Here is a 23,668-nt window from a genome sequence, read left to right as displayed (position 1 = left end):
GGGCCCAGCTGGAGCCCCCAGCCCATGGCCCCCAGCAAGGCCCAGCAAGTCAGCAGCAGACAAATATCACAGCGGAATTTATTGTGTTTTAAGAAAGACTACAAAAAGGTAGAAAACAGCTCGGCACACTAAACTACCACACGCGTGGACACTTTCACCGCCGGGGAGAGGGGAGGCCCCGTGGGCATTGGGGGAGTGGCAGGGCCACCCCAAAAGCTGTAGCACGCGGAGCACACAAAATAGTGATTCTTATACAATAGGTCAGATTTTCCTTTTTTTTTTCTTTTTCTTTTTTTTTGCCATAAACATCTATCTCACAGGTTGAAAACACTGAGAAAACTGGAACAGATAAGGCCATGATGGTTGGAAAAAAACCCAACAAGTTACCAACTCCGCTCAGGCGGCGCTCACAAATCGCACAATAGTCATGGGGGGCGGGGTCCACGGCACGGAGGAGAAGCGAGTCTCCAGGAGAAGGTTCCATTACAAACCAGCGGCGCAGAGGGCGCAGGGCGCAGGGCCTCCAATGCGTGGAGCACCCAGCACTGGCCTGGCGGGCGCGGGCACTTCCCGGCCCTGCAGCAGCCGCTGCTCTTCTTTGGAAGCTGGGAGCCGCGGCCGCTGCCGCCGTCGCAGTGGCCCCCTCTCTCTAGGGGCCACGGGGCGAGGGAGGCCCAGCTCTGGAGAAGATGCAACACCCACAACTTTAATTGCACTTATACCAAGAAGGGGGAAGCAGTGGGGTTGCTGGGGGTGGGGGGTTGTCCCGGGGCTGCTGCTGACAGTGGGGGTCCCCAGGTGCCACCCACCTGCGCCTGCCCAGGGCTCGGCTGGGCCCAGGACAGGCTGTGCAAAGCCAGCGAGCAGAATAAGTTAACAGTTCCGTAGGAGAGGGGGCCTGCCTGCCTGCCCCCTGGGCGGCGGGCCTGTGGGGGAGATGCTGCGACCTTGTTGGCGGGGTGGGAGGCAGGGGCCGAGCTGGTTGCCCTGTGGGGCACCTGGGCACCGCGGCGGGTTCCTTAAGGCACGTCTTTTGTGTCAGAGTTTGCAGCTGCGGCTCCGCCCAGCCCTGTGATTGTGCCGGCCCCATCGGGGGGCGGGGCCCCTCTCTCCTTCCCTGTCTCGGAGGCCCCCTCCTGCCCTGGTCGGGGCCTGGAGGGGTGACAGCGAAGCCACAGAAGCCGTGAGGGACCCTGGCGTGGAGGAACGGAGGGGCGGGCGGGGCGGGGCTGCGGGCTTAGCTGGAGGGCAGCGCCTGCACGAAGAGGCCGCGCGTGTCGGTCCGCGCCAGCTTGGCCGGCGGCTCCAGGGCCTCGGGGCCCAGCGCAGGCGACTCGCCGCCAGCCGCCAGCGAGATGTCCTGTGGCAGCTCGTCCTCGCTCTCCTCCTCCTCTTCCTCCTCTTCGTCTGGGGCACACGGACCAGGCCCGGCTCAGCGCGGGGTGTCGGCGCCCGGCCGGCTCTTCCACCCCAGCCTCCCTGCCCGCCGCCTCCGGGACCCGGGCCTGGGTGGGGACACGCCTTGCCTACCTTTGTCCGGGTCCAGGGGGTTCAGCGAAGTGGCCAGGTTAGCGAACTGGAGAGAGGCGAGAAGAGAGAGTGAGGGTCCCACCGCCTGGAGCCGGGCCCACTCCCTCAGCGCCCCGTGGTGCGCACCTCGCCCATGACCGCGATCGGGGTCTCGCCCTTGGCCTGGGCCACGCGGTGCTCGATCAGGTAGTACATGTACTCATCGTAGAGCAGCCGGATGAGGTGGAAGGAGCCGAAGCTGGCGGCGCTGCGCAGGGTCAGGTCCCGGATCACCATGGAGCTGGGGATGGCAACCGAGAGCCCCTAAGGCCCGGCTCAGCCGCTCTCGCCGCTTGTCTCTCAATGCACCCTGGCACGCGCGAGCCCGGCGACCGACACGGGACACCGCGCTGGTTCTCCTAGGCTGTCCGTCATTGAGGGCCGAGGCCCCCACTTTCTTGAAAGAGCACCTGAGCCTCGCCCTCCTCGGAGGCGGAGGCTTCTCCAGTCCCACCCACGCCGAGCAGCAGGACTCTAGGGTCCCATCCGCTCCAAACAGAAGGAACCTTTGGGCCCCACCTTTGGCCCGACCCAGGAAGCAGGGCCCGCGCTACTGGCGTCCTGGGGCGTGGCCTCGCTGGTCCCACCCAGCCTCGCTCAGGCACGCACCTGTAGAAGGACCACTTGAGGAGGAAGAGCTTGGCGGCTTTGGGGAAGCCGGCGCTGCCCTGGTAGGGCTTGAGAACCTGGCTCACGACGCCGTCCAGCCAGGCCGCCCATTGCTCCAGCGAGTTCTGCTGCTGCAGCGTCACCTTGAAGTCCTGCTCCAGACGCTGCACCACTCGGTCCTCGCAGCGGCACACCCACGAGGCCTGCTCCTGGAGCACAGCGGGGAGCGGGCCGCGCCCGAGGCTCAGCCTTCGCCCCGCCGGGCCGCCCCGCGCGCCCCTGCACCGCCTGGCGCTCACCTGGACGTTGGCGAAGTCCACGCGGTTGAGGTCGCTCAGCATCTGGTTGATCTGCGCCGTGTTCTGCAGCACGGCGCGCGCCGCCTGCGCCAGGTGGTTGAGCGAAGTGTAGCGCCTCAGCGTCTGCGCGAAGGCGCCGGCCGCGGCCACCTGCGTGCGGGCCAGAGGGGCTGTGGCTTCCGCGGAACCCACCCTCCAGCCTCCACCTCACCCGCTGCAGCGGTTGAGCTTCCTCCGTTTCCTCTTGCTTTAAAAGGAAAGATGTGCCCTGGGGTGTCCACCTACTGACGTGGGCCCAAGACCAACTTACTGCATTCCAATCAGCACCACTCACCCATGACCTGACCTTTTTTCCCTTTTGGTACTGGAGACTGAACCCAGGCCACCAGGCTACCACTAAGCGGGATTCCCCAGCGCCCTCCCCCACCCCTGCCCTTTAATCTTCTCACTAAATTGGCCAGGCTGGCCTGGACTTGCGGTTCTCCTGCCTCAGCCTCTGGAATCGGGGCTGCGGTCCCCAGCCAGCCCATTGTTGTTATTTTAAGGAAAGAAAACAATGGAATATATAGAGGGCACCGCCCAGAAAGGGCACCACATTTCTTAGACTTTTTAATTTTTTGGTTATTGTACCCTTGATTTCAGCTCCAGGAGGGCAGGGTGACTGTCCCTCTTGTTCAGTGCTATCCTTCCAGCACTGAGAAGCAAGCCGAGCACACAGTAGGTGCTCAATAAATGCATGTTGAACGAACAAGCCTATGAGTCTTGCCAGTTCTGAAGGCTTCCTCCTGCCACCCACTTACCTGGCATACCCTCCCCCACCCTGACCCGCCTGCACATGACCCTAGGCTGGACACACTGCACTGGGGGCGCCGGCCGGAGGGGGGGAAGCAGATATGGAGTTTGTTTAGCTTCTATGCTGTTTGCCCAAAAGCCAGCACATGCCGCCTCATCCCTTGCACCTGAGTAGTTAATGAACGTGCAGCACTGATGGAAAGGCGCTCACCCTTTCCTTACAGACACTGTCTGTTTAAAAGTCTCTTCTACTCTGAACACAAGAAGTGCTTTCTCACCAGGTTGTCTGAAGACAACTACTGCAAATTCATATTTGGTTTTTATCTTAATTTTCTGCTACCCTAGGGATGGAGCCCAGGTGCTCCATGGCTGAGCACACCCCAGGCCTGTTGATTTTCTGAGACGGTCTTACATGAGCTGCCCAGGGGCCTTGCACGATCCTCCGTCTCAGTCTCCCCAGTCCCTGGGGTGGCGGGTGCGCCCTGGGCCTGGCTTGGTTCATACATTTTTAAGATGTTAAAGTCCTCACTGCTGCGAGGGGTCATGTCTCGGCAGTGGGCACTGGAGGAAGCTGCTCTACAAGACGACCCTTGAGTCCTCCCTGAGGCCCCAGGTTCCCCAAGTGCACTCCCGTCCTCCCCAGGACAGGTGTGGGGACAAGTCTTCAGCCCCTGTGGAGCCCAGGAGAGCGAAGCCCGGGGCCCCAGAGCCGGGAGGAGCGGCCCGGCCTCACCTTCACCCGCAGCATCTCCTCGGGGATGTTCACCATGGCGTGGGTGAGCCAGCTCTCCAGGCTCTTGGCAAAGTTCCGGATCGCTTGGGTCAAGGCACCTGCGGGCAGTGGGGGGGCGGTCAGGGAGGGGCGCACTCCGGGGCGGGGCGGGGCGGGCCGGGCCGCACACTCACTGGGGATGGGCCGCAGCACGTCAGGGATGAGGATCTCCACCAGGCCCTGGTACAGCGCGTGGTCGCAGCGCTTGGTCCACTGCAGCACAGGCTCGAACTTGGAGAGGAGCACCAGGCTGGCCTTGGGCAGCCGCTTCTCAGCCTCATCGTGCCTGCGGGCACCCACCCCAGGTCACACGGGTGCTCCAAGGTCCTGTGCCCAGAACGATGGAGGGACCAGCCAGCCACTGCCGACTGGGGTTTGGCTGGGCACTTCCTGCCTCCTGCGGACGCCCAGGGCCAGGCTGGTTCGGGCCTCAAGGCCACAGGCTGACGGGGCTCCTGGGCTCTGTACACTGGGGTCTCCTCCAGGGCGGAGGGGCTGCCCTGCCCGGTGCCCAGCTCCCGTGCTCTGGGTGTCAGACACACATGGGCCGTGGGGGTCCAGGGCACTCACACAAACCGCAAGGGCCACACCCCTCCCTCTTCATGTGAGGACTCACACGGCCAGTGCCGGGGCCTCGCTGGGCTGGCTGAGGTTGTGTCTCCAGAAGGTCTTCCACAGCGTCTCCACCAGCGTGAACTGCAGGTTCACCATGACGTCCACGATGGCCTGTGGGGAGGCGGGCGGGATGCTCGGGGGCAGCGGGCAGCACGGTCCTCCCCTGTCCACGGGCTCCTCCAGCTGCCCTACCTCACAGTGCTCCCGGTACAGGACTTGGAAGGCCTTGATGTCCCCCGGCCCGACGCCCTCGGGCAGGACTTTGCCCTGGAGGTCAAGCTCAGTGAAGTCGGGGAGACTCCGAGAGGCATCTGGGGGGTGCACAGAATGAGGCCTGTGCCCCTGGCCTTCCCGCCTCCCGGCCTTCCCTGGCATCCTACGGGGTTGTCACCAATTCCCCAAGGAGGGGACCCCCATGTACAAAGGATGACAAAGCTCGGGGAGGGCAAGCACCTTGCCCAGGGTCTCAGTCCCCGGAACAAAGGCTCCCGCTGGCCCTGGCTGGTCTGCTAAGGGCCATCCCTGGGCCGGCCCCTGGGACAGGGGACTGAGTCCAGGCTGGCTCCTAGTACCCACCTGACCACCAGGAGCTGGCCACCAGGGCCTAGTCAGGACTCCAGGGATGCCACCCAGAGCCCGAGGGCCCAGTGTGGGGCTGTTCATGGAGATCACTCCAGGATACCCCGGCTCTGCCAGGCGGCCTCCCGCCCCTCTGCGACAGTGCTCCACATCTGTCCCCGTCCTCCCCCAGTCCCCCCAGGGAACTGCGTGCCACAGGACATCCTAGAGCTGCGCCACCCAGGCCAGGTGCCTGGGCTGCATGAGTAAGAGCCAGAAAGCAGCCACCACATGCCACTGTCACAGAGGCGTGACAGGCACACACGAAGCTCTGGGGCTTCCTGGGTGCCAGGAGCATCCCTGAGCCGCTTTAAGGGGCTGGTTTTCTTGTCTTGGTGTTTGGAAACCCTGGGTGCCGCACTCCGGAGAGCTGGAGGGGTGCCACCACCTCGTCACGAAGGCTCTGGGCGGGCAGCAGGGAGCCTGCCCCTCCAGTCCACAGGCTGACATTTGGGTTGGCCCCCAGAGCTGCTGCGCCACTGGCCTGGGATCTGGAACCCCTCGCAGCGTGGCGGATTAGAGAAACGCTCCCTTGTTGGAAGGAACGGGGCTCTGCCTTGGGGACGTTTCTGGGCACAGAACCAGGGTAACCGACCCCAGCAGAGGCAGCCCGAGCCCCTGAGCATGGCCCCGCCCTGCCGGGAGGCTCACCCAGGAACTGCTGGTACTGCTGCACCTGGGCGCTGATGTCGGACAGCCCCACGGCCTGCTGCGGCCCCACGGCCACCCCGTTGGTCACGCCCTCCACCTTCTGGATGGGCTTCAGCCTGCGGGAGAGGGGGCAGGTGGGCCCGCTGTGGGGGCGGGCGTCTGGGTGGGGTGGCTTTCCTGGTGTCCCCTCCTCTACCTCTGCTTCTGGGAGAAGGGCTGGCCCCGCATGGCCATGTGCTGCTGGTCCTCCATCAGCCGCAGCAGGGGCGAGCTGGCCTTGATGCGCAGGCCGTAGTAGTGGTACTTAGAGTTGCCCCTGGGAGGAAGCCGAGGGTGAGGGCCGGCCCTGGGAGCCCCGTGCCAGACTCTGACTCTGGCTCCCCGGGGGCTACCTGGAGATGTGTGCCGCTGAGCCAGGGCCAGCACCCTGGGAACGCACAGGGGACACACAGGGCTGTGGGTACCAGCAGAGGCCCCCACTTGCTGACTGAGGCCTCTCGGGACAGGGCCGGGGTCTGGTTCTCTGCTCACCCCCCATCCTGACACAGGGCCGCAGGCGCCAGCCAAGTGCTTGCTGACCACTGGCGCTAACAACGCACAATGCCCTAAGCGCACAGGCGCACCCTACCCGCCACGCACTGGGGAGGGTGGTCCCCACTGCCCTGCGCACAGACGAGGATGCAAGGCCCGGCACCTCATCTTGGCTGGTCTTGTGGCTGAGGTGTACCTCACAGCCCAAGGACAGCTGGGGACAGGAACCCCACCTGGTACCGAGCCGACGCGTGCGCAGCCCCATGAAGACGGAGCGGATGAGTTTGCCGAAGGAGGCGGCGTTGACGGGCTCCAGCTTCTGCTCCTGGCAGTGCAGCAGGTAGTGGCAGTAGAGGGTGCTGCGGGGCAGGCTCACGCCCTCCGCCGTCTCATAGTTGTCCAGGAGCCACTGGACCTGGGCGGGAGGGGCAGCGGGGACACCACTGAGGGTCGCTTCCACTTTTTAGGTGGCAGCGGCTGAGTGCTCCACATCAGTCCCCGTCCTCCCCCAGTCCCCCCAGGGAACTGCGCCGCCCAGGCCAGGTGCCACGGGCCACACGGAGCCACTGAGACACAAAGTCGGCGGGAGATGAGCTGGCACCATGGTCATGAGGCGTGACTCCATCTGGAAAGTGTCCTCGACAACGCGGCAGAGGAATGGGACACCAGGAGGGAGGTGCGCAGGGGACAGTCAGGGTGCTCTGTGTGGTCCCTCGGTGCAGGGGAGGGACCCAAGGACGCGCGTCCCCGCTCAACCGTGGAGCTCTCCCGCAGCCCCAGCGCTGGCCAAGGGTGGTCTCCCCAAACCTAAGCGTGTGAGGAAGGGGCGCCCGGAGAGAGCATCACCCCCAGGTGGTCACAGCCAGCGTTTTAAAAAGTAGACGTGGAAAAAAAGGAGGTCAGAAGTCAGGCTGCACCTGTGCCTAAGGGGGACCCGGAAGCACGCCCGTCATGTGCGAGGGGCCCTGTGGGCGGACTTCAGGGACTCTTCACAGCTCCCGGGTGAGGGTGCCTGCCTCTCCCTTCACTACCATCCATCCTCTATTGTCAAGTGACACTCAGAAGAGGTGACACTTCTTTGGGCACCACTCCAAGGGCCTCACACGTATCTGCCACGGCTCAGAGAGGCTGAGTAACTTGTGAGAGGTCACACAGTGAGGATTCCATCCCGTGGCGAGCGCACACAGGCACTGCCGTACCAGGTTACTAATGGTGGCCAGCAACCACTGCCAGGGACCAGCTCCAATGCCCACTACCTCTGCCCGGGTACGCACCTCCTGCCAGGCACTTACCGTTGCTGGCGAGGCACGGGTGGTGTGGGAGTAGGACTGGCTGGCGCTGCCCAGCATGTAGCCGCCTTGGATCACGTAGGTGCCTGCGCCGCTGCTGCTGCTGCCGCTACTACTGCCACCGCTGCCAGCCCCGCTGCCGCCGCCTCCCCCGCCGCCGCCTCCGCCACCTCCTCCGCTGCCGTTGCTGGCCCCACCCCCACTGCTGGTGGAGCTGGCCACCACCTGGCTGGCGGACACGTACATGGGCACAGAGCCGCTGCTGGCCACCGCCTGGGAGGTGGCCGGTGAGCTGACCTGGGTGGCCGTGCCTGCGGCCTCGTAGTAGCTGGTGCCCGCCGGCTGTGTGTACAGCGGGGCCTCGGGGTAGGCGTAGGTGCTGGAGCGGCTGGGAGAGGCAGAGGGGGTGGGCGTGAGGGCCAGGGCGGGGAGAGCTGGGTGGCCGAGGGGCACGGTCCTGTGGGAGGGGAGGAGGTCCCAGAAGGGGGCCAGGGACGCAGCAGTCCCCAGCGCCACCCCTTCCCTCCTACTGACGGCAGCGTCCTCGGGCCTGATGGGCAGGTTCTCACGGAACCATGGGGCAGCCCTCAGTGCCAGGGTCACCGCCCACTCGGAAAGTGAGGAAGCTGAGCTACATGGGCTGGGTCACCTGCGACACATGGCCACCTACCAAGAACTAGCCGAAGAAACAAAACGAAATTTGCAACCTTGGGCTGGTTCCCGGCATGTTGATATGCATGCAGTGAGTGCCTACTGTATGCTGGGGACTGTACCAGCAACGCCCTCGGGTCAGTTCCACGGGCAGGGCCAGGGAAGTGAGAGGAGGTTGGTAGGAGGCAGGGCGGCTCCATCACCCAAGGTGAGTGGTCTGCTCACTGGACACCAGGGTCCAGCTCTTGATCACCGAGGCCCACGTCTACCTCAGAGTAATGCCAGGAGCACGTGCCTCCTCCCCAGGGCCACGGCCCAGCCAAGGGCCCAGCCAAGGGCCCCACAGGCAACACATGCTCCAGAAATGCTGTGTGGGGCTGGGCAGGCAGCTCAGCGGGGGTCAAGAGTGGCTCTAGACCGTGGGCACCCCGGGCTCCGTCCAGCACCACATGCACACAGCGCTGCGCTGGTAGATATTTGCTAAATGAACAGATAAATTAATGTCCAAAGCCAGGGATGGAAGCCCAGGGGCCGCGGCTGTGGCCAGCGTGGAGATCCATGCTGGCAGAGGGCTGGGAACCTGGTGACAGTCTGCCAGGAGGGACAGAAAAAAGACACACCCAAAGCAAGAACTTCACGTGGCAGAAGAATGCGACAGCAGCCGTGAGTTCCATGGGAGGGAGAAGTCCAGGCAGAAGCCAAGGAAAGTGCCCCCAGAAGGAGCCAGGCCAGGCGCAGGGCCCTCCCTCTCTGTGGCTAACAGCGAGGCGGGCCTGGGGGCAGCCCTCCTCCTGGGAATGGGGCCCCCTGGCCCCGGCCGCTGGGGTCAGCTGCACATGGAGACAGCAGCACCAGAAACAAACTGATGGCAATTCAGGTGCCAGGACCACACTCCTCAGGGTCAGTTAGAGCGTCATGACCCAAGGACAGAGTCACTCTCTGAGCTAATCCGATCCCAGCACGGTGCCCGCAAGGACAGGTGGCAAGGACGAAAGAAAAAAATCAGACGAATAAAAAGAAAACCAAATGGAAATTCTAGAAACTGAAACAGCAGCAGCAATCTAGCCGCGGCACTACTGCTTGGAGGATGGGGGAGGGAGAGGCCGTGGAGGGCCTCCACCAGGAGTCGGCCTCCACCAGGAGTCGGCCCCCGGAGGCTGCTCTGGGACAGGACACTGGCCCCTGTGCAGTACCCTGGCAGAAACACCTGTGTATCGGCTGCCTGGGGACCAGGGACACCTGTACAGAGGAGTGCTGGGCAGTGTTCAAGAAGCCAAGAGGGACCCATGTGCACAAATGGGGGAGCCAGGGGCGGGCCAAGGACAGGCTGGGCAAAGAAGTGAGACAGACCCGGCCTCCACTTCTGAAGAAAGGAAGGAACAGTTTCTATTCCTGGAGAATCTCTGGGAGGAACAAAGAAACAGGTCACCCTGGGCAGGGTGGGGCGGCCAGGATCCAAGTCACCTCTTCACTGTTAATGTCCCTAACACACAGGAACTTTCTATCTTGTAAAAATATGTGTGTGTGTATGTAGGCACTTTGTTTTCTTTTTTGTTTTTTTTTTTTTTTTTTTTTTTTTTACCTCTAAAGGCCAGGCTGGTTGAGGCCCAAAGCCCTGCGCTGGCTGGGGTGCCAGATTCCCTCTGCTCTGGCATGCCGTGGGCTGCTGGCTGCCCCTGGGTGGTACCCACCTAGCTGTCACCTGAGGCCTGGAGTCCTGAGCAGACCTACGCCCCTGCGCTGCCCTCCCTGTGCCCCTGCCCACTTACATGGCGCTGGCCGCGTAGCTGGCGTCGCCGCCCTCCACGTACTGGACCTGGCTGGAGTACACATGTGGCACTGGGACCTGCTGGAGCTGCTGCACCTGGGCAGGAGGAAGGCGGCAGGGTCAGGGGTGGCTCCGGCCTCTGCCTTGTGGAGCTGGCGGTTCTCAAGCTCTCCCGGAGGCCAGGTCACTGACTAGGAGGTGCACATCTGGGTTCTCTAAACACCACACCCTGATGGGGGCTACAGCCTCAGCTGGGGCTGGGAATCAGGAAGAGCTGTATCGGGAGGATCGCCAAGACACTCTGCTTCTGCTGGAGACGGCAAGGGTGGGGCCTGCTGATGGGCAACAGGGGAGCCCAGGCAGGTCAGACGGTGGACCAGAAGGGTAGGCCTCGGGGCTGGGCCAAGCATGGGGACAAGGTGTAGTTAAAGCCAGAGCTTGGAACTACACATGGCCCCAGGGGCGGGGCCTGTTAGCCCAGCACAGGATGTTAGGGGCGGGGCCTGGGGCCAGTTTGCCCGACAGAACCTCAATGACTTGAGAGTGCCTCAGGAGCGGGGCTTCAGTATCCCACCTCCACCCCCACCCTGATCTGCAGGGATGGAGCCTAGGACCTGGCACCCGCTTTGGGATGTTGGAGGTGGGCTCTTAGACCGACCTTCAGGGCGGAGGTGGGGTCTACAGGGCTTGAGGGGCCTGGTGGGCAGCCGGGGTATGCCCCCGCCCCCCGTTGCCCCCCGCCCGTGCGTCCACCACCTACTTTGAGGGCCGTGGCGGCCGTGCTGAACACTAGCACCTGGGGGATTCTCTGGATCCTGACCCTCTGGTCGGGGCTGGCTCGGGCTGAGAGCCCGGGCAGGGGCTCGAGGACCACTTTCTGCTGCGGCAGGAGCAGGTGCGGGGGCAGCACGCCCACCAGCTCCACCCACTGCTCGACGCCTGGCTCGTAATGGGTCAGCTGCGGCTCGGGGCTGCCTAGCTGCCGGGCCTCGCCGCTGCACACCGATGGGAGTGGCGGCGGCTCCGGGACCAGCGCGCCTGGCCCGAGCCCGGGGGTGGGCGGCCGGGGTGGCGGCTCTGGCTGCGGCGTGGGCCGGGGCTCTCGCTGCTCTGCCTTCCTAGCGGGAAACTGACTGTCTGAGCTCTGGAGGACAAACAGAGATACTGGGGCGTCACTGGGTCCGGCCGCGGGCGGGGCTGCGGGCCTCGCAGCCCACCAGGCTGCAATGCGCACACAGGCAGCAACCCAGGCGACAGTCCCGCCCAGCGCCTCAGGGCGGAGAGGGGGAAGGGACCCAGGCTAGAAAGAAGTGGCATTTGAATCCAGATCTCTCTTAGCAAAACTTGGGCTTGAGGTGCCGGGAAAGGGGGCTGATTCAGGACGGATCTGCAGCCCACAGACGGGTGCAGGCTGAAGCCAGACCTGGAGCCTTCTGTCCTTGAGGACCCCAGGAGGTTCCATTACCCCCCTTTGGGGCAGGGACCTGCGTTCCCATCCCTCACAGGAGACCAGCCCCACTTTGCACCCCCCATCTACCTGGGGGGGCACCTACCTCTTGAGCCACGTGGACTGGCTGAAGTCCCTGCACGGTCAACTGTTGCACGGGGCCCGCTTTGGGTGCCTGCGGGGTGGCCTGGACCACAGACCTCTGGGAAAGGAAGGGAAAGAGAAGACAAGTGAGGCTGCGGTATCCATGGCCACGATGGCGGCCAGATAAGTCCCCATCCTCTATACAGTGAACCTACCTAAACCTCACCACAGCCACTAAGGAAAACACGCACCGTTCTCCAGCCAAAGCAGAGTAACTCTGCTGCTGGGCCCAGCTCCGCACGTCCAGGCTCACCACTGCCTTGCCTCTGGGCACCCAGTTAAAGGCCCAGGAAATAAGGCCCAGCGGGGTAAGGCTGCCAGGAGGTGGTGGCACGGGCAGGCACTGGATCTGGGACCAAGGCGGTGGGGGGTCTCTACTCTTCCCCCCTCTCTGCAGGTCCTTCAGGAGTGCACGGACCTGGTTTATCTTTGGTGCCTATACTTCAGTAAGGACACAGTAAGCTGTCCTTACTAGGGATCAGTGGCTGGAGGGAGGCGGCTGGTGCTAAGTGGTGGGGCTGAGACTTGAACCCAGGTCTGGAGATTTAGAGGGGCTCTGGCACTGGGCAGGGAAAAAAATCTGTGAATCCTCTAGATGGGGTTTCCAATTTTCTCTGGGAGCTTATGGCTTCCATTTGTGTGTGTTTGTTTGTTTGTTTTTCTGGTTTGGTTTTATTTTGCTTTGCTTTTAAGAGACAGGATCTCCCTATGTTGCCCAGGCTGGCCTTGAACTCCTGGGCTCAAATGAGCTCCTGCCTCAACCTCCTAAGCATCATATACAGGTAAACACCATGGTGCCCAGCTTCATCTGATTTATGAGGGGCCAGGAACCCCTGAGTTGAACAATCACAACAGACAGCAGATGACTCTTGCCCTCAACCTCCCCCACTGCTGTGGCTGTAGCTCAGAGCTCGGGCTCCCCTGGAAGGCTGGGCACGGACCTGGAAACTAGGGCCTCTGCCTGAGACCTGTGAATGCGCCGAGACTTGGGCAAACAGATCCCCATAGACCAAAGTGGACTGTTGAAGCTGGTCTGCGGCTGCCCCGCCCACGGCACCTTCTGCAGGGTCTGCATTTCACCCTCAGCGCAGCCCCCCACCCCAGGACACTGCATCTGGAGAGGTGGAGGTGCTAGTCGGCTCTGGACCTCTGCGTGTTTGGCTCTAACAGGCCAGAGGCACAGCCACAGGTGGCTGCAGAGGCCAGCTGGCTGCGACCCCTGGCCCTGGCTGCTGCCCGCTTTGGCCAGGCACCTCTTGGGTGACGGAGACACTCTGCTGGACACCATGAACCTGAAGCTGCTGGGGCACTGTGCCCGTGGGGGCCCCAGCCGTCTTGCTGGCGGAGCTATTGGCTTGCACCGGCGACCGCTGCAAGGGAAGGAGACACGGTGAGGTCAGGTTGAGCTCTGGGCATCTCTGGGAAACCTGGGCCCCAACCCCCTTCTCAGGAGGGCTCTGTGGAGAGGGCAGCAGGTGGTGGTGTCTGTCCCACCACCCACGTCGATCACAGGCTCTACTCGTGCATCCAGATGCTTCGGCCTGTGTCAGTCCTGGTCACCCCCAGGAGAGGGTTCAGCTCAGGGGTGCTGGTCATAGTCAGGGGCCACCTGCTCTCTCCAGAGGAGCTGGAGCCCTGACCCGACAGAGATTATGGCTGGGAAAGTCTGGCTGGGCCATGGAAGCCACCCCCTAAATCAGCCCTCGGAGGCTCTCCTGAGGCCAATTCTCCAAAGTCACAGTAATGACAGTAGCACCTACAGACAATGTGCCGAGTCCCACCAGGTGCTGCTCTGAGCGCTTTATGTTTACTCACCAGGATCCCACAGCATCCCTGCTTCCTAGTGGAGGCAGAGGGGGAAGGACACGCCCAGGGCCACACAGGTGGGCTGGCTACAAAGCCCGTTTGCTCTGCGCCAGGCTTGGGCTGTCATTCCCACAGCAGCTGACGGGCAGTGGACAGCTCTTCCCTTGCCACCCAGGACTAGGGATTGAACCCTGGAGCCTCTACCCCTGAGCTACACCCTCAGCCCTCTCTGTTTTTTATTTTGAGACAGGGCCTCACGAAGTTGCTGAGTCTGACCTTGAACTTGAGATCCTCCTATCTGTCTCCCAGTCGCTGGAATTACAGGTGTGCCCCCTCATGCCTGGCTGCCCATCTCTCATACACAGACAGCCCTGGGCTCCCGAGGCTCAAAGTCCTGCCTAGAGGTCCAGCAGCACCAACAGCGGAGACAGGCCCTGGCCCCAAGCCCCTGATGCTGGGGCCGGTGCTCCAGGCCTCCTGACTGTCCCCAGCCCTCACTGATGTGTGTGGTCCCCAGAATCTACCACGTGGTTCCAAACTCTCAGAAGGGGTTCCACCCACCCTGCAGATGGAAAAGGAAGCCCTGTTGTGTCCTGTGATGCCATCCCCTGAGCAGGACCTGCAGAGGCCACCTCAACCCCGGGAGGCTACCCCCCCCCTTACAGCCAGACCCCATGGCAGCTCAGCCCAGAGCCACGAGGCCAGTGAAGGAGTGGGAGGGCAGGAGTACTGCAGAGGAAGGAGCAGGCTCACAGCAAGGGAACCTCAAGTGTCCTAAGGAGCTACCACCTACCTCAGGAGGCGAGTGCACCTGCTGGGTACCGTGGACTGTCAGGGACACCTGGCCACCCTTGCTGCCTGGCGCTGTGCTCTGCACCACCAGACGCTGTGTGGGGAGAGCCTGGAGCCGGGGGAAAGAGGGAAGCCCATCACCCTTGGCAGCCCGGGGCTCTCCCGAGCACCTGAGAGGTGCCAGGTGGTGGCTAAGTGTTCTCTGCCTCTCAGCCCATGGACTCACTGACAGCCCCACACAGCAGTCACTGCCCCACTTCAAGGGGGTGACACTGAGGTTCAGGAAGGTTCGAGTGATCATCTGAGGTCGCAGATCCAGGAAGTGGCAGTGTAGAGTGTGGACCCGAGGCCCAGCTGAGCCCAGGCCAAGCGTGATCTCATCCTTGGTGCGGCTCAGGGCTAGAGCGCTGGCCCAGCATGTTCAAGGCCCTGAGTCCCTCCCCAGGACCTCACACACATACATATCCAATAGAATTTGTCCAATTCTGTGTTGATCAATGGGAAATGGGGGTGAGCCCTGGCATCCCAAATGCGGCCTTCCGGAGGACAGACGCCCTCCCTGCTGCCCTGGGCTCCTGGGGCTTTCTGCTTTAGGACGCTGCGGCTGGCCCCTGCTGGCCCGCTACCCTTCCCCACTACCCTCACTGCTCTAGTAAGATGGCCAGGCTCTGCTCCCTGATGGCACCCCACCCTGTGGACCCCACCACCCAGAGCCAGGAGGTGGGGAAGCCTCAGGATGGGGCCGGTGTCCTCAATCCTGGCAAGGACTGGGCCAAGCAGGCCACAGGGGCTGTTTTCCCACCCTGGGGGGGGCTAACGGTGGGAGGCTTACCTGCTGGGCCACCTGGATATTGGTGAGCTGGAGGGGTGACACGTGGCCCGGCTTGGCCTGCACACTGGTCTGCACCAGCAAGCGCTGGGGGTCAAAGTGTGAGGAGCTGAGCCGGGCCAGCTCCCCGGGAGGCCCAGCCCTGTGGGGAGGGCGGCTGACATGCACATCCCTGGGGGGCTGACATGCACATGGGGGGGCGGCTGACATGCGCATCCCTGGGGGGCTGAGGTGCCCATCTTGATAAGAACAGTGAGCAGATGTCCTGATGGACGGAAGGCAAGGCCCCAGAGAACCCAACCTGCACTGTCCCCTTGCAGGCCTGTCCCCCATCCTACCTGCTGGGTGCCCTGCACCTGCTGAACCACCTGAGTGGGGACGCCGGTCTGGCTGGCTGTGGAGCCCGGGCTGGCTTCTGACACCGTCTCACTGGCTCGCATGGCACCCTCTGTGGGGGAGGGGGCACCAGATCAACTCTGCGCCCACAGGGAGCCTAAGCCACCTGGAGGGCAGGACGCAAGCTGGAGCCCAGCCCACCAGGCAGGCTTCTCCAAGAGCCCTGCCGCTCCCCTGGCCAGCCCTGGCAGTGCCCTTCCGGGGTGGGGTGGGCGCTAGACAGCACCCAGGGACCTCTAACACCTGGAAGCAACCCTTGACCCTTCTTATCCAGAAGCTGAACCAGACAGGGTGCTGGGGGCCACGAGGCCACAGAAGTCGAGGCTGGCCCTGTTCCCCAAAGGCAGGGCCCGGGCAGACAGTGAACTGACCACCCTTCTTCTGGCAGTTCTAGGAGGACCAAGTGCTGGCCCACCTTCCCCAGCACCATCCCGGCTTCCCAGGAGACAGCTGGCCACAGTAGAGGCCACAGCCAGGGGCTCCGCCCAGCCTCGCTGACCTTGAGGGGCAGGAGGGGTGCAAGGGGCTTGGAGCTGGACGAAGGGTACTCACGCTGACAGGCAGCTAAGAAGAGGCAATCATAGAACATGGTGCCCGCCTGCCCGCTCCCTGCCCCTGTGCCTGTCTGTCCAGGGCCGCCCGCTGGCCCTCCCTCCTGGCCTGCCTCTGTAGGAACAGCAGGGCGCACAGGCAGCTTTATACCCACAACCTTGGCGAGCTAATCCCCCGAGGGACGCAGGCTCCCGTGTGCCCTCTTGGGTACACTCCCCTCCCCGTGGGCTGCCTGAGAAGGGCCTTTTCGGGGCGGGGGCAGGTCGGGGCAGGAGGGAGGCTGGTACCCGGAGATGCTATCAGGCAAGCACAGGTCGGATTTCATGCACATCTTGCTGAGTGATTAACAGGGGCCACAGGGGGGCAGGGAGGAACAGCGTCCCTGAGGGGCCCTGGCCAGGAGACCCTCACCTGTCCTGCCCCCAGCAGCCCCAGAGGCCGAGGTGATATGGGGGAGGACCATGGATGCCAGAAGGAGTCAGGCCCCAGCCCCCCTTCCTAGGGGACTCGCCCGGGGAGTCAGAGAGGCCACCCATCCCCCACGAGACGAGAGGGCCACAGCGTCCTCCCCAGCAGCATCCTCGGCCTCAGACACTCAGGCTGCTGCCGTGGGGGTGATGCCCGGCTCCCGGGGCAGCTGGGGCCCAGCGCTCTCCCCACTGTTCTCAGTAAGGCAACAGAGGCGGAAGGGAAGTGGCCTGCTCAAGGTCACCAGCTGGGGACCAGCAGGCCAGGACACAGGCCTCTCTGTGACCACAGGAACTTCACACCATATGCAGAACCCAGAGTCGCTGGTTCTGCTGGGCCGAGGCGCCGGGGGTGGTGTGCGGACGCGGACCCGGGGCTCGGCGAGCTGGGAACCCACGGGCACCTCAGGTGCAGGGCATCCCAGGGTGGGGCCGGTGGGGCTCATGCTCCAAAGTGGGGGGCTGGTCCTCAGCTGTGGGGAACAAAAGAGAACGTCCCAGCAGAGCAGGAGGGCCTCTACGTGGACTCAAGCACCCCAAGGCCAAGGCCACGGCAGAGAACGTGTGTGAGTGGGGGGCGAGGGCTGCCAGGTGTTGGGGGAGCCTCCCTGTGGCTACACGTGGGGCTGGCATTGGGACAGTCCCAACCCTGTGGGGACAGCTGCCTGGGCAGCCAAGTCCAGGTGGCTCGGACGGCTGTTTTGCTGGAACCTTCCTCAAGTCTGCGTTCCTCTCCCTGCGCCGTGCAGGAGGCTTCCCTGAGCGGCCCCTTGAGAGAAACCCGAGCCGGCCCCGGGTCACGTGAAGGCCTGGCACACCTGGATGTCCATGGGGCACGGGGAGCCAGCCCAGCACAAGAGAGGCGCCACGGCGTTGCCTGGCTCAGTGTGGGCAGCAAAGCGGGTGCTGGGCGTGGGGCTGATCCTGGAGCAGGACCCTGTGAGGCTGCAGACCTGAGACCTGCTGAGATCATCGGGCCTGTGTCCTGCGTCTGGGTGGCCCATAGGGCTGGATCGCTGGGATCCTCCCCCACCCTCTGCTGGCCAGGCCAGTAGGCACGAGGGGTCGGGTCGCACAGAAATGTGGGCGGGTGAGTCTGCTCCTCAGCTGAGGGGCTCCCTGTGTGCGGTCCCTGTCCACCTGTGGCCAGGGCTCAGTCTCTCCCTCACCATGTGTGGGGGAGGGGGGCCAGGAGGGGAAGGGGGCTGGGGGACATGGAGTCGTGACCTCCATTCCAGGCATGTTTAGGAGGCCGGGGAAGCACCGTTGGCTTCCTGTCTCTGAGCCGAGGAGGGGCTGCCCTCCCCAGGCCGGCGCCTCCAGGTGCAGCCCTCCTCCTCCTCACCTGTTGGAGTGAGCAGTGAGCTCCTGGGCAGACCAGAGACATTCAGAGGCCGGGGTCAGGCTGGAACCCTGGTGCCCCTGCTGGCCCAGCCCCCCTTCCCCACGAGCAACAAAGCCAGCTGGCCCCGTCCCTCCCGTTCCTTGGCTCCGGGGATGACTTCCCACAGGGGCCTTGGGGGGGCAGTTCTGGGACTCCGCTGCTCCCGGGTGTGTCCTGTCTGCCCTGTGTCTGCCCCTCTGTACTCGGGGATGCGGACAAGCACCCTTCATTCCCCTGTTCGGGACAGGACTCCAAGGAAGGCCAGTGGGAGAGCAGAGGAGGGAGGCTGGCCTGGTCCTCCCTGGGGCCGCCCGTCTCTACTTCAGCAGCCTGGCGCCACCCTCCTGCCAGCGTCCAGAGCCCACAGCATCCTGCTTCCACCCCAGGTCTGGCTTGGTTTGGGCGCTGGGGACTGAACCACGGAGCTGCCTTCCCGGGACGTTTTATTTTCTGAGACAGGGTCTTGCTAAGTTGCTGAGGGTCTCACAAAGCTGCAGAGGCTGCTCTTGAACCTGTGATCCTCCTGCCTCAGCCTCCTGCGTAGCTGGGCTGCAGGCGGGCGCCAAGGCACCCGTCACAGGTTTTGGGTGATGTCCGCGGTGGCTGAGGAGGGGATTGTGGCCAGGGTTGCTCCAGACCAGGGAAACTCGAGCTTCCTGCCCTCACCTCCAGAGTCACCTCAGAGCAGAGCACGCCAGGCCCAGCTGGACAGGCTGCCTCTGGCCTGCGTCCGGGCCTGGCCCGGGACCTCCGCGCCCCGCCCGCATGGACTCCCGGGCAGCTCCACTGCTCCTGGCTCCAGAGCAGCCCAGCGCCTCCCACAGCCTTCGCTGGTGTCGGCTTCCACTCCTGCCCAGGGGCCGGCTCACGTGCCCAGGCCACTCTGAGATGACACGGGATGCCAAGCTGGTGAGGGGGAGTGGCTGAGGGCAGGGTGCCAGCCAACTCCTCTTCCTCAGAACAAATGGAGGAAGCTTTGCCCAGCGACCCAGCCGGGGCAGGCTCACCCGCAGGAACCTGGACCAGCAGGAAACGGGATTCCCCACTCACAGCCCGACCCAAGGAGGCTGGGGGCATGGCACGGAGGCTGGTTCCCTGCTCTCTGCCTTCGCGGGTACACAGCACCCAGAGCATGCCACCAGGGTGGCAGGGATGGAGGCCATCTCCCCCAGCCTTCTCCTGGGTCTGTCTGACTGGAAGACCTCATGGTGACCTTGACCTTGAGGGACTGGGGCCTCCCTGGAGGACTGCCAAGACAAGCTGGACACACTGAGGCCAGAGGAAGGACGACGGGTGTTCTGGGGCCCGAGGCCACAGGCCTCCCCCAGACCTTCACCCCGGAGAGCCCAACTGCCGGGAAGGACCCTCATCCAGGAGGAGGACAAGGCCAGCCAGGGGCCCCCAGGGCTGGGCAGAGCTCCAGTGGAGGCGGTGGTCTCCCGCCTGCTCTTGGCCACCCGGGGGCCACGCCAGGCGTCCAGCTGTCCCTGCTCTAGGTCAGGCACACTCCCCGGTCCTTCACAAAGACTTCAGACTAGACCCTGCCCTCAGGGAGTCAGGATGGTCGGCCTCACCACGGTCCTGGCACTTCCAAGGGTGAGTGTGCAAGGGGGAGGTGAAGTGGGGAGGGGCGGGGCTTCCACCCAGTGACCTGAAGGAGGCCGAAGGCCAAGGTCCGGGCCCAGTGCTACAGGGGGAGGCGCCGCCAGGCCCAGGCCAGGAGGCAGGACTGAGCCTGCGGGTCTGCAGAGCTACAGGGGGCCGGTGGGCCGGGCAGGTGTGCCAGAAACAGGCGGCAACAGGCGGGCTGGGGGCTGGCAAACCAGGCAGTGGCTTGGCCTCCACTAGAGAGGGCGTGGGGCGCGTGGAGCTTTTAAAGTCCTTTGGAGGGGAGGATTTGGAGGACCAGGGGTCAGCTCTCCAAGGGCACCTGGCCAGACGCATGGTGCACAGCTGTGATCCCAGCCGCTCGGGAGGCTGAGGCAGGAGGGTCTTGAGTTCAAAGCCAGCCTCAGCAACTCAGGGAAGCCTCAGCAGCTCAGGGAGACCCTGTCTCTGAGTTGGGAGAGACGGACACCAAGCCTCTCACGGCCCCCAGACAACCCCGCTGCCAGAGTTCCCGGGAGAACAACCGGGCACGGGCGCAACAGGCTCGGGCCAGGGAGACGACAGCCAGAAGCTGAGCGCACAGCAAGTGAGAGAAAATGGAAGAAAACCGAGAAGGAGCTGAAGACAAGCCTGCCAGCAGCTGGAGCTCTGTGCTGGCCAGGCCCCGGCCCTGGGCCCCTCTGCCCTGGGCCCCTCCTCCCAGCTGGGCTCAGCCAGGGAGCCCTGGGAGGAGCCGAGCCCTACGGACACCATGGCCACAAGGGTGGCCACACTTAGGAGCTGGCCAGACCCACACCCTGGCTCAGCCCTGGTCTTGCTCCTCCAGGGGGCAAGGTGACACTCCAGGCTCCCGCCAGTCCCCCCAAGGACCTGCTCTGGGCCAGCCCCGCCGGGAGCACCCTGAGAATGGGAACCACGAGGTCCCCTTCACAGACGAGGCGACCCAGGCAGAGCCGTCAGGGCTGGGCAGCAGCGGCTTCCCCCAGGAGCGCGAGGCCAGTTCCGCCCCCAGCGCCTCCTGACCCCAGAGCTGGGTGCTCGGGCCCAGGCGCCCCTCCCAGAGTCACTCCCGAGCGCCCTGGCTCAGGTGCACAGCAGACTTACCAGAGACGGTGACCACGATGTACTGCTGGGACGCGGGGGCCGGGGTGGGCGCGCCAGCTTGCTGCGAGGGCGTGGGGGCAGCCGGGAGCTCCGTCACGTACTGCTTCTGGCTGCCTGGTGGCTGTGCCTGGGGCTGGGGGCTTTGCAGCTCGGTGACATACTGGGGCTGGGGGGTGGCCGAGGCGGTGGGTGTCTGGGGGGGCTGGGGCGCCGCTGGGGGTGGAGGTGGTGGCTGGGGCGGGGCCTGCGGTGGCTGGGATGCTTGCGGGGCTGCCGGTAGCTCCGAAACGTATGCCTGGGTTGCCATGCCAACAGTGGGGAAATGAGAATAAATAAGGCTTTTTTTTTTCTCTTCCTTGGGAAGAAAGAAGGAGGGGAAGAGAGAGGGGGAAAAAGAAGGAAAAACAAGAATTAATCCACAGCAGGGACAGCTCCTGGCTCCCCAGAAATGCACTGGGCTCGTCACTAACTTAATTAAATCCTGAGGCTGGCGGCCAGATACACTGGACCATGACTGCGGGCAGACTGGGCACGGACAGAGGCTGGACCCCATCTGCTGCTCCACTCCCCTGGCCAGGACTCCTGCTCTCCAGCCCCAGGTGCCTGGGGGACCCCACGAGTCCATTCAGGTCCTGCTCCCCGACACCAGGAGAACGGAGACCCATCTGGTGGCCTGTGCTCTTGCTCAGTTCTCACTGGGGAGGGAGGACCCGCAAGTCCAGCAGCCGCCCCTTCCCCTTTCTTCTTCCCCTGGGTCTGGGCATCTTTTAGGGGCTCCTGCCAGTTGGACGCTGCTGGGAGCTTCCCTTAGGTTGTTTCACTTTTAACACTATGTCTGGGTTGAGGTTCCGTCTGCTAGATGAGTGGCTGAGGTTCAGAGAGGGGAAGGCACTTGCCCTGGGCCACACAGCAGGGGTGACAGAGCTGAGTCTGAAGCAGAGCATTCTGGGCACTGACTAGTCAGCGATTTGCTGGAAAGGTAAGTCAAGGGGCAAGCTGCCTCTGGGCCAGCCGGTGCCAACCCTGTGTGCCCGCCATCTGGACTGGGATTCTCGGCTGAGTCTCATTCCCCGTTTGGTGCCAGACATGGGAAGGTGTTTGAGTCCCAAATGAGCCCCTTGAACTGCTTGTGGCCACAGAGGCCTTAGGGTCCTGTGCCCAGGTGCAGTTATGGATCTCTGAGGCCAGGGGCAGCTGGGCCAGGTGCGGGCAGGGCAGCCGCACAGGCCTTGGCGGGGCAAGCTGGCTGGGCAGCAGAGGCCGCTCTCCTGGCTGCTCGAGGTCAGGGTCCCTTCTGGGGTGCTGGGCAGGCCCGCCCCCTCCTCTCAGCCCCACCTCAGGAGGGAAAGCCAGATGGTTTGGGTCCCCCTCTTCAGCCCTGAGCATTTGAAGGACAGCAAACTGAGTGGTCAACAGGAGAAGCCGCGCACCCTGCGGCCCTGCCTGGAGTCTGCGAACTCCGCGTGGGGCTCATGGTGACCTGGGATCCCATGGCTCTTCTGAGTGGCCTCTAGCACCTGTGTGCCATGCAGCATCAGTAGGTGGCCCTCCAGCTGCAGGGTGACCCAGGGTGGGATGTCCCAGGGGAAAGAACAAGCAAAACAAGAGCTGCCGCCCTCTGTCCTGGAGCCCAGGCCGCGGGCCGGGGGCACACGCAGCTGGCAGCCCTGGGAGGGGAGGGCCGAGAGAGGCGGGTGACCAGGCCCCTCTGAGCCCCAAGGTGCTCTCAGTTCCAGTCCCGCTCAGCACACAGGTGTGGGGCGCCTCTCCCCACCCACCCGAGCACCACCCCCCGGGCCATGCACCCGCAGGAGCAGAGGAACCAGGGCCAGCCAGGCAGCCCTCGCTCATCCTGTATCCCTGTCCCTCCCTGTCCCTCCCTGTCCCGGGACCTTGCCCACCTGCAGAGGACCCTCGACTCCTCCCTCCAGTGCTAAGTGGCGCACCTGTTGGGACTCCTCCCGCTACAGGTCCAAATCTGCCCCAGTTGGGTACCTGTGCCACAGTAGCCCAGGAGGCCCTTCTGCCTGGTGTCACCCACCCTGATGTGAGCCCCGGAGCAGTCTCAACTCAAACTGAACTCAACTCCCAACGTGCCACTAACATTCTTCAGGAACTCAGTGTGTCCACCTGTCACCTGGGGATGGCGAGAATGCCTGTCCCTGTGCCGCAGTAAAGATCCACTGAGACCAGTTCGCCCCCAGTGAGCGCGGGTCGGGACAGACGCTGCCCAGGCCTGGCGGGGACAGAGGTAGGAGGGTCTTGGAAGGAGGCCCGGGGGTGATGCAGCTTCGACATGCACCTGTACCCCCTGGGGAGCTGGCTACGATGCGGACTCCCGGGCCCCACTGCCCAGCCTGAGACGGCTGGAGTCTGGTTAGCTGGCCAGAGGGCTCCAGGGCAAGTGGTCCTGAGTCACCCTTACCCGGGTCTAGGCTTTGCAGTCCTAGGAGAGCTGGCACACTCCCAGAGGGAAGAGCTGTAAAAGCTCCACACCACCCTGACGGGAGCTTCCTCCTCCTAGGGACACAACCTGCAGGCCTCATCCCTGGGGAGGCACCGATGGGGGCGGGAGCTGTGTTCCCTACAGAGGAATAAGTCACACGTCTCCATGGCAGTGGCACTCCCCGAACATGTGAGCATTCTTTATGGCACCTGGCCATAGAACACCAGAACTGCTAAACCACCTGTTCCCAGGCAATGAATCTGCCAAGAAAAGCACTAGTGGCTGCACCTCGCTTCAAAACTAACGGCTGATTTTTGGAGAGTATCTGGACAATTCCTTTAGATCACAGGTTGGCCAACTTCCATAAAGGGCCAGACAGTAAATATTTTCACTTCTGTAGGCAGACAGCATCTGTTGCCAACTACTCAACTCTGCCACTCTGGGCGAAAGCACCCCTAAACGGTAAGGAAACAAATGAGCAGGCTGTGTGCCAATAAAACTTTATTTCTAGCCACTGAGATTTAAATTT

General features: G+C 63.7%; 1 protein-coding gene and 1 long non-coding RNA gene across 4 annotated transcripts; one reads left to right on the top strand and one right to left on the bottom strand.

Moving 5' to 3' along the window:
- Positions 1–81: 81 nt before the first annotated feature.
- On the bottom strand, positions 82–21,040 carry LOC144251596 (MHC class II regulatory factor RFX1). 3 transcript variants are annotated; one of them, XM_077794431.1, is made up of 20 exons: positions 20,694–21,040; positions 15,521–15,630; positions 15,186–15,269; positions 14,355–14,462; positions 13,009–13,125; positions 11,718–11,813; positions 10,166–10,260; positions 7,749–8,202; positions 6,690–6,871; positions 6,122–6,241; positions 5,926–6,041; positions 4,849–4,967; positions 4,658–4,767; positions 4,176–4,327; positions 4,003–4,100; positions 2,478–2,627; positions 2,179–2,387; positions 1,657–1,810; positions 1,531–1,576; positions 82–1,407 (listed from the first exon to the last, which is right to left on the bottom strand). In XM_077794431.1, exons 1-20 carry the CDS (start codon positions 20,998–21,000, stop codon positions 1,238–1,240), a joined length of 2,997 nt encoding a protein of 998 aa, XP_077650557.1. In that variant the 5' UTR covers positions 21,001–21,040; the 3' UTR covers positions 82–1,237. The 3 variants fall into 3 exon arrangements, with proteins under 3 accessions (XP_077650557.1, XP_077650558.1, XP_077650559.1); XM_077794432.1 differs by having other exon boundaries at positions 7,749–8,133; XM_077794433.1 differs by lacking the exon at positions 15,186–15,269.
- A 68-nt stretch (positions 21,041–21,108) lies between these two features.
- Positions 21,109–23,320, top strand: LOC144251600 (uncharacterized). Its single transcript, XR_013342689.1, has 3 exons — positions 21,109–22,230; positions 22,664–22,944; positions 23,218–23,320. It is a non-coding gene; the product is annotated as an uncharacterized LOC144251600 (long non-coding RNA).
- Positions 23,321–23,668: the final 348 nt, after the last annotated feature.

The sequence above is a fragment of the Urocitellus parryii genome, unplaced genomic scaffold, assembly GCF_045843805.1.
Source record: "Urocitellus parryii isolate mUroPar1 unplaced genomic scaffold, mUroPar1.hap1 Scaffold_118, whole genome shotgun sequence".
Lineage (NCBI taxonomy): Eukaryota > Metazoa > Chordata > Mammalia > Rodentia > Sciuridae > Urocitellus > Urocitellus parryii.
Note: the sequence above shows the minus strand (reverse complement) of the source record. Positions and strands in the feature narration are given on the sequence as shown.

Bases quoted from the DNA above. Each gene is read 5' to 3' on its own strand.
- LOC144251596 (XM_077794431.1), bottom strand. From the start codon at position 21,000: ATGGCAACCCAGGCATACGTTTCGGAGCTACCGGCAGCCCCGCAAGCA. The intron at 11,814-13,008 runs GTGCCTGGCCAA...TTCCTTTCCCAG, and splicing joins GTGTCTCCGTCACCCAAGAG to AGGTCTGTGGTCCAGGCCAC. The intron at 10,261-11,717 runs GTAGGTGCCCCC...CCTCCTGCCCAG, and splicing joins CAGTCCACGTGGCTCAAGAG to GTGCAGCAGCTCCAGCAGGT.